General features: G+C 45.3%; 1 protein-coding gene across 1 annotated transcript; it reads right to left on the bottom strand.

Annotated features, from left to right (window-relative positions):
- Nucleotides 1–454: 454 nt before the first annotated feature.
- Nucleotides 455–3,078, bottom strand: LOC103970718 (ACT domain-containing protein ACR8). Its single transcript, XM_009384623.3, has 6 exons — nucleotides 2,668–3,078; nucleotides 2,412–2,457; nucleotides 2,119–2,301; nucleotides 1,450–2,028; nucleotides 1,247–1,351; nucleotides 455–1,158 (listed from the first exon to the last, which is right to left on the bottom strand). Exons 1-6 carry the CDS (start codon nucleotides 2,727–2,729, stop codon nucleotides 778–780), a joined length of 1,356 nt encoding a protein of 451 aa, XP_009382898.2. The 5' UTR covers nucleotides 2,730–3,078; the 3' UTR covers nucleotides 455–777.
- Between the last annotated feature and the right edge of the window lie 5,857 nt (nucleotides 3,079–8,935).

Below are 8,935 nucleotides of genomic sequence, written 5' to 3'. Positions count from 1 at the left end.
CTTTTTTATATTTAGCATTCTATTTATTTTATTCTAGATTGCATTTGGAAAAGTACTGTAAACATGAATGAATGAATGAATGATCAACAAATGCTGCAATTTGTTTCTCTCACCATCAAAAGCCAAGAGGACTCTTCCAGTACCTCTTGAAGGAACTCTTGCACTATATGAGGCTGGTGGACTAAATCTCATCCTTTCAGCCAGCAAAGCAAACAGGGGGGAAGGTTGAGAGCAGAAACCTAAAGATGACCAATTAGGTGGTAAATTATCATCTTCATCATGTGAATCCTTGGGAGTCTCAGACCACAAGGGGTGATGTTTTTATGTCATTGCTTCCAAGAGTAGGTGACATCTGTCAGCCACAAGATGTGTAGAGTTCGGGGCTCTCATAGTCCATTGCGTGACTTGAAACTGAACTCAAATCAGAAGGAATTCAAATTTAACACGAGTAGGAGAAGAAAAGGTTCCCAAAGCTGAGAAGCCAAGTAAATTGAGTTCCTGTTGTCAAAAGTCAGTACTGAACATCCATTCCTTATGTACAAAGTGTATCAAACACTATGAATACAAGAAATGAAAAGAAAAGTGCACACCAGGACCATCTTTCCAAGCTGGCAATCACATCCCACCACTTTCTTCACCTTCCTTTGATCTGCTCCCTCCTACCTACTTTTGATCCAAACCTGCAACACTCTCTCTCTCTCTCTCTCTCATACAGATACTGAATCTTCCAATGGCCCTCCCCTGAACTATACAGTGAAGGAGGGTGGAACAGTTGGCCTACGAACAGGACTTGATCAACCCCAGATTGTACAGGTTTCTCCAAAAGAGATTTCCCAAGTAGAACAGCCCGATGCCGACACCGCCTGAACCCTGGGCCTCCTCGTCGCCGTCATCGCCGGCCTTGCTGCGGTATTGTGGCCGTTTCTCCTCCTTCACTGTAAGGTAATCGGCACCAATCCTCTGCCGGACGGCATCGACAGCCTTGGGGTCAGCCGGTTGCCCGGCAGCGTCCGAGGTCACGTAGAACACGCCCGAGGCCGTGTCTCCCTTGGTCGACACCTCTGCTCTCGTGACTAACAGGCCGTTCTCTCGGAACGTCCGTGTCACCTCCGAGAAGAGCCCTGCCCGGTCCTCGATGCATAGCTCTAGCCTTATACCCTGTTACCATCCACAAGGTTTAAGCTATGAACAAGACTGCTCTTTTGGAGCTTTTTCTAATGGACATGGACATGGTTTGGTTGGTTACCTCCGTTGCTCTCCTCTCGATGGCGGCTTGTAAGCATTGGATCATTCTTTGTCTCTCTGCTTCTGAACTTATGGGGCTGCCGTCTTTGTGCCTTATGTAGAACTCCTAAACAGAGTTAACAGAGACAATTAGTACGAGTAATGGAGAAACAAAAATCAAACCTTTATTCCATTCTGTGAATCTGATCTAGAAAAAGGTCGAACCTGATGAGCTACATCCCCGTCAGTGTCGATGGTGCCGTGGAACACGACGTATTCCATGTCCGTGAGCGTGCACATGACGTCGAACAACAGCTTCGGGCGGTCCCGGCACTGCACGGCGACGACGGAGTACCCCTTCTCGACCCAGTTTTGCACCGAAACGGCAGGAGATGTCGACGACGCGGCCGATGGAGAGTGTCGCTCGTAGTCGCGGTCGGAGAACATCATCTGGTGGAGACGGCGGTCGGTGTGGGCGACGGGTATGGACGAGACGGCGGTCCTGGCGCCGCAGACGCCATGGTCACCCTTGAGGACGTGGCGGAGGCGGGACTCGACGTGGTGAAGCTGCTGCGGGTCGCCGTCGATGGGACAGCCGGAGAGCTTGTCCTTGACGGTGACAAGGCATGCGATCCGGCCGTTGTGGGTCCATACCTTGGCGTCCACCACGCCGCAGCAGAGGTCGGCTAGCACTGCGAAAACCTCAGAGAGGAGACCCGGACGATCGGCGCCGGTGAGCTCCAGGACGGTGAGGCCTTCTGCGCTGTCGGGCCGGTGGAAGTCGTGCTCCTTCATGTCCAATGACTGCATTTTTCTCAACGGGTGAGCAAATACTGTCCCAAAAGAACAAAGACTTTGGCTGTGAACACACGAATAACAGAGGGGTACTCGGACCTGTTCGAGGTAGGAGATGACGCTGTCGTCGGCGAGCTTGCGCCCGAACTGGTCGGTGACGTGGAAGACATCCATGAACCAGCGGCCGTCGGAGGAGATGTAGGCCTTCTTGATGGAGAGGTTGAGGTCGGTAAGGACCTGCACGGCCTCGAGGAGGATGCCGTGCTTCCTCGCGCTGTCCACCTTTTGTTGATTGCCAGGTGAACAAAGAGGGAGAGAGCTCTGTTACTCTTTCTGATCCTTAAGAAGAAGGTAAAAAGGACTGCTAAGAATTTGGAGATCATTTGGCTTACCTTGACCAGAGTCGCGGTAGGGCAGACGGCATTATCGATGACAACCCTGCAACAGAGAGCCGGAAACAGAATGGTGTTAACGCGAGTTTGAAGAGGACGAGTGCTCCAAATCAAGAAAAAAGATTGAAATTGGTGGGAAAAGAGCACATTTTGCGGAAGAAATTTCATCAGATCCGAAGAAGGCGCGGCGAAGTACTCGAAGTCGATGAAGGAAGAAGGAAGGGTGAATGGAAGAAAAGCAGTGATCTCAAGTCACCTGGGGGTGTCCATCCGGATGATAAGCTTCTCGTACTCATTCAAGCACGACGGCCATTCCATCTCTGCCTCGCTCTCTTCGTCTCTTGACGCCACCTGACTACGAACAACCTCAGCTCACAGGAAGCAGGACCCCAGCTCCCCCTTCTCCCTCCTCGGGCTTAAGCTCTCTCGTCTCTCTCACCCACGGACTTCTCTGCTCCTCCTCTGCTCTTTAATATGATCCCCGAACGGGAACAAGATGGACAAAGCACAGCGGCTTCGGAAGCCCCGTCTTGATCACTCCTCCACCACCACCACCACCAATAGCGGCAGCAAAAGATCCTTTATTCGAAGCTCGCTCTTCCTTAGAACCAATCGCCTCTCCTAACCTCTACAAGGAATGGCGACGGAGACGGCCCCGCCTCGGCGAGGTGGCGGTGCGACATATTTAAAGCGGAGACCGGCGCGGCGGTCGGTGTCACATGGGGGGTGGGGGCCACTGCCCGGACCAGCTCGCCAGCTAATCTTCCGACCCGAGTCAAACGCAGCAGCCACCCACCCCCGACACGCCTGCATGGGCCCCACCGCCCGCGGCACGTCGCCGAGATCTTTGCTTTGCTTTTGGTCGAAGACTGTGTCGGGTGCTCGCGTGCCGACGCCGAGGCGGAGAGAGAGAGAGAGAGAGATGAGTACGGCCGGCAACGTGGTTCGACGTGGGTGTGGGGCCCCCAGTTGGCGGACCCGGCTCGGCTCGCATTATTTTTATGAGCGTGCGTGGACCGGCCGCTCCCTTCCATTAGATCATTTTTCGAAGGTTAGGTATTAGGTAAGGGGGTTGGCGTCTCTAAAATTTAACGACACTAAATGCCTTTTATTAGATTAAATAATTTTAGATAAGGACAAGACTCAATCTCGGATCTCATTACCTGAATATTTTTATTTAATATAAAATTTTATTAATGAGTTAACTAAATAATTATAAATTCTTTTAAAATTTATTATAAAAAAATATCGTTGATATTTTGATCAAATCAATAGGATTTGGACCTTTGTATGTAAGATTTTTCCAAGTATCTTGGAGGTTTTCAAAGTGTCTTTAGGTAAAAACATAAAAATCTTAATGTGCCACTTACACAAAGATCAAAATCGAAAGATATTTCTTAAAAGTGCCTCAAACACTTAAGTTAGTTATTTAAGGTCCCTAAACTTGAGTTCAAGTAATTAAAGTAATTAAAAAGGAGTTTGTCCTTTCCTTTTGGGTTCGAGTAATTTGGGTTCGAGTAATTATCTTTCTAATCTTTAATAACAAGAAGGAAGTTTATAATTATATTTCTTGTAATAAATCACAAGAAGAAAGCTTTGATTTATCCTCCTTTATTAAGCACTATATGACAGTAACTATATATCTCTTATCATTGTCCCCCTCGCATCTCCAAGGCGTGCTTGGATGCTCATTGAGAGGGACTCGAAGTGTGTTGTTTAATTCATCCTACACATGAGTATTCAAAATTTTCTCATGTGGGTCGGGTTTTTTGATACATGAGTCTCGGGCACACTTTACTTTATGTCTTCACTATGACGGATTTTTCTTCATGAAGGTTGGGTTTTCTCGACTCATGTGCCTCGAACATATTTTACCTTGTGCCTCCATTATGATGAATTGTTCTTCATGTGGGTCAAGTTTTCTTAACTCATACACTTAGGATACATTTTACCTTGTGTCTTTATTGTGGTAGATTTCTTTTCATACGGGTTGGGTCTTCCCGACTCACTACCACGAACGGTCATCGTGCACCCGCAACAACTCCGTTCAACGAACCGTTCGTCGCTCTTATCTAAATGTACAGTTACTTGGCGGCCTGTTTTGCCTTGGTTTTGAGTCATTTTGCTTATAAAAATGTAAGTTCGAACAAGCTCCAGCGTTACAAAGCGACCGCTCACCGAACCGAGCAAAACAACCCCAAAACAGCTCTGTTTTCACGTGTCGCGGGCTGATTTCTGGAATCTGCCTCCGCTCACCAAAACGTCAGCCATCTCAGCACCTTTGAACCCCCCGGGTGGCACAGGGCTGGATGGGGCTTCGGTATAGTGTCGGGCGTTGAACACTCATTCGCAAGTTCGCACGTTGCCTTGACGGGAACTTGTTGTCACGCCCGGGACTCGGTGAGCAGCTGTTTGTGGGCTTGCAGTTGTTCGTTCAACCTTCTAAAGCCCTTGTTTTCCCCCTCTCCCTCTTTTCTTTTGTGCACGCAAGGTGCTCGCTGAATTGCTTATAAAGCTTCCCCTTTTCGCGAGACTTTGGGACTTATCTGTTGCTCGTTCTTTCGAACTAATCAACTTTCTCTTTTACAGGTCCTTCGGGACCTGCGAGAGGTTACAAGTGGGCTAATTTTTGCTGAGCAATATCGCAAGGGCGAAGCGCGACTTAGGCAACGCAAGCTAAGTTCGCGTCTTGGCCGCAAGGGTGCCTCATGCCTTAGGCAATTCCAGCTAAGGTCGTGACATTGTGGTATCAGAGCGGGCAAGCACTTCGAGCGAGCAGCGAACGAACTTTGCAACTTCGCCATGGCAAAGCATCGTGGCGAATCTAGCAAGACGGGGCAAGCCGGACCCTTGCCCCAAGCAACCGCAGGTGGGCTGCATGTGCACACTTGCTCTCATGCTGTTGGAGTCGCTCAAGAGGAGCGCGACAGCGAACATGACGAGCGAGAAGTTGGCTACTCTCCGCGAGCGGAGGAAGCGCAATCTGGAGCGCTAACTGGGAAAAAGAGTCACAATGAGAAACTCACGACGGCGGAAACCCGCTTGGATGTTCTTGAAGCGAGCATGGAGGAACCCTACCATGGCCAACAAAGGCTTGTTGGGGTAGAGAGCTCGCAAGAGGAAGCGGAGTCTAGGATCGACAAGGTCGAGGCCCTAGTCGATCGACTGTCTGATGACACCAAAGACTCAGTGCAACACTTACAGGATGTTGTGGCGGAACTCACTTCAAAGGTGGCAATGCTCACAAGAACACTAAATGCGGGAGGAAGCAACACCCGCGTTGCACCATCACAAAACTTGAGGGCACCCGAGCCTCATGGTTATGGAGGGGCCAGAGATGCCAAAGAGCTCGAGAATTTTCTGTTCGACATGGAACAATACTTTCGAGCTACGAGGCCCGATTCTGAAGATACCAAAGTTTCTATAGCAATGATGTATTTGAACGGAGATGCGAAACTTTGGTGGCGAACCCGTTGGGAGGAGATCCAACAAGGTCGGTGTCGGGTTGACACTTGGGAGAACTTGAAGCGGGAGTTGAGAACTCAGTTCCTACCGGAGAATACAGAGTTCGTCGCAAGAAGGAAGTTGAGACAACTCCGCCAGAGTACTTCCATCCGAGACTACGTGAAGCAATTTTCTACGCTAATGCTGGACATACAGGATATGTCCGAGAAGGACAAGTTGTTCAGCTTCCTCGATTGTTTGAAGCCATGGGCTCAACAGGAACTAAATCGAAGGAATGTTATCGATGTGGTCGGGGCAATTGCTGTTGCAGAAAGGCTCACCAACTTTGTTTCTTTCGAAGACCTAGGGAGAAGGAAACAATCTTCAGGCAATCGCCCTCCAAAACAGTCTCGAGGGAAGGAGCTCGGGGGCAAACAAAAGAAGAAGAGTTCCCACAAAGGGCCAAACCCGAAAGGCAAGGCCTCAAAACCTAGATGATGTTTCTTGTGCGGAGGACCGTACATAGTGAGGGAGTGCCCACAAAAACAGGCACTTAATGCTTTGACGGCCTCCATTCACCCCCCCCCCCTCCGATCGGACAAGGGCAAAGCTGTTGCTCTTAGTTCGAGCAGTTCTGAATCCAACAACGATGACGAGGAGTCGCAAGGACCCCGAATGGGAGCAATGCGTTTGTTGAATGCCATGCGGGGTCAAGTGAGGGAGAACATGAAGACAAACCTACAAAAAGCAGGAAGTAGTGAGCTGATGTATATGGACATCAAGCTGAATGACCAAACAACCCGTGCAATGGTGGACATGTGTGCTACCCACAACTTCATAGCCAATCAAAAAACACAACGACTTAGGTTGATCTTGGAGAATAGCCCAAGCCGAATGAAGGCGGTGAACTCGGAGGCCAAGCGAATCTCCGGGTTGGCGAAGGGTGTTCCCATCCAAATCGGGACATGGAGCGGGAACACCAACATGATGGCCGTGCCACTATATGACTTCCAAGTGATTCTTGGAATGAAGTTTATGCACACGGCGAAGTTGGTGCCAATGCCATTCTTGAACTCCCTATGTATGATGCGAGGCGATGACCCCTACGTGGTTCCTATCTCTCGGAGATGAACCAAGGAGCCCCAACACATATCGGCATTACAACTGAAGAAAGGGGTGTGAAAAGACGAATTGACATTCGTGGCTACTATGAAGCTAGAGCCACTCAACGAGAAGACCATTCAAGAACCTACTGTGGTGGCGAACGTATATGCTTATGAGCATCTATGCTTAGTATGTGAGGTCTAAATACACCTTGGCGAGGATAAGCAAGTGACTTGAGTTCGTCCCTAGGAGTGAGAGACCTAGGTCCGGTCTAAATACACCTTGGCGAGGATAAGCAAGTGACTTGAGTTCGTCCCTAGGAGTGAGAGACCTAGGTCCCTCAAACACTCGAGCCAATAATCCGAAATCTCCAAATATGGGTTCGAGTGATTCAAAAAGAGTCCCCCCTTTCTTTGTGTTAACAGTGAGCTTTTATATTTAGTCGTAAAGAGCACAAAGGAAACTTACGATTGTTTTTCTCCTCGTAAATGATAAGAAGAAAGCTTGTTATTTTTCTTATATTTAATGATGAGAAAGAAACTTACGATTATTTTTTTTTTATCAGAATCTTTGTCTTATCCTCCCTATTACGCACCATGTGATAGCAACGCGTTGAATAATTAATCACCAATATATCTCTTATCAATTATATTAATATTAGAAATATTTTAAGTACCTAAAGGATTATTATCTTCCTGTCATTGTAGATGGAACAAAATTAGGTCAAGCAACTCTATCACCATTTAGATCACTTAGAATTAGCGAGAAAGATAGAGAGTGTTCCTTTTACTCGACCATTTTTGGCGAACTAGGAGTATACTTATTAAACTATTATGACCAGAATAGATGTCCTTTTTGTTCGACATTGATTATTTAGGATCAAGTGCTTCCTTCCTCTTTTGATGAAAAATTGATCGATCCACTATTTGTTAGGATCAAATCTCCCTAAAAGTCTATATATTATTTAAATCAAGAAATAATAAAAAAAATATATTATTAGGGTTGATACACAAGCGCGCGCACACACACACATTAATCAATCTTCATGAAAATAATCAATATTGTCTTTCTGATTTTATCTAAACCAAAAATAAAAAAATTAGGAATGATAAGTGTTTGATTAAGGTCATGCCAAGAAAGAATACATTCGGAATTAGAATTTTGTTGTTTCAATGATACATTATATATCTCAAAATTATAGTGAAGGGTTGTATTAAAAAAAAACACTTTGAGTAGTAATAAGGTTTTCTATAATAGGTGTAAAGACTATTGATTTCAATAGTATTTCGATATTTATATGAGAGAATACATAATGTATTTTAATTATCGATTTGGATAATTAACTCGATAAATAAAATTGTATTTCTTGCATTATATTGATCTCATATAATGAAAAATGTAGGTTGTTCTCAATGGACGTGTAGACAAGAAGCCATATTTTACATTGATTTTTTTTTTATGCTTGATTGTTAATTTTTACTTCTAATATCTATGTTTTCAATTTCTCTCTAGATGGACAAAATTATAGAAAGGTTCATTTTGATTTAAGTTCTTATATAAGTTTCCGATGATAAAGCATTAGACTAAAACTTTGGACAAATCCTCATATTCATGTTTACAAATTAACTCTTATTATTCTTACTAACTTTCATATATCATAATAAAATAATCTTTGAATCCTTTTTCATTTCTCAATCTTAACTTAAACATCCAAAGGATCTTTATCGGGTATGATCCCTAACGAAACTCAATCATTTTTGATATCAATCTTCTGATAAGCTCTCACAAGGATGAAGTTGGTTTTGAATTCTCCATACATCAAAAAAATAGAAATTATAATTATTTTTATGTATAATAGAAAATAAATATCGCCCTCTGGATTTAGTTACCTTCCGATCAAAATATCTTAATGTATTTTCATCTTCGTGTATATATATATATATATATATATATATATATATATATATATATATGTT

The sequence above is a fragment of the Musa acuminata genome, unplaced genomic scaffold, assembly GCF_036884655.1.
Source record: "Musa acuminata AAA Group cultivar baxijiao unplaced genomic scaffold, Cavendish_Baxijiao_AAA HiC_scaffold_42, whole genome shotgun sequence".
NCBI lineage: Eukaryota > Viridiplantae > Streptophyta > Magnoliopsida > Zingiberales > Musaceae > Musa > Musa acuminata.
Note: the sequence above shows the minus strand (reverse complement) of the source record. Positions and strands in the feature narration are given on the sequence as shown.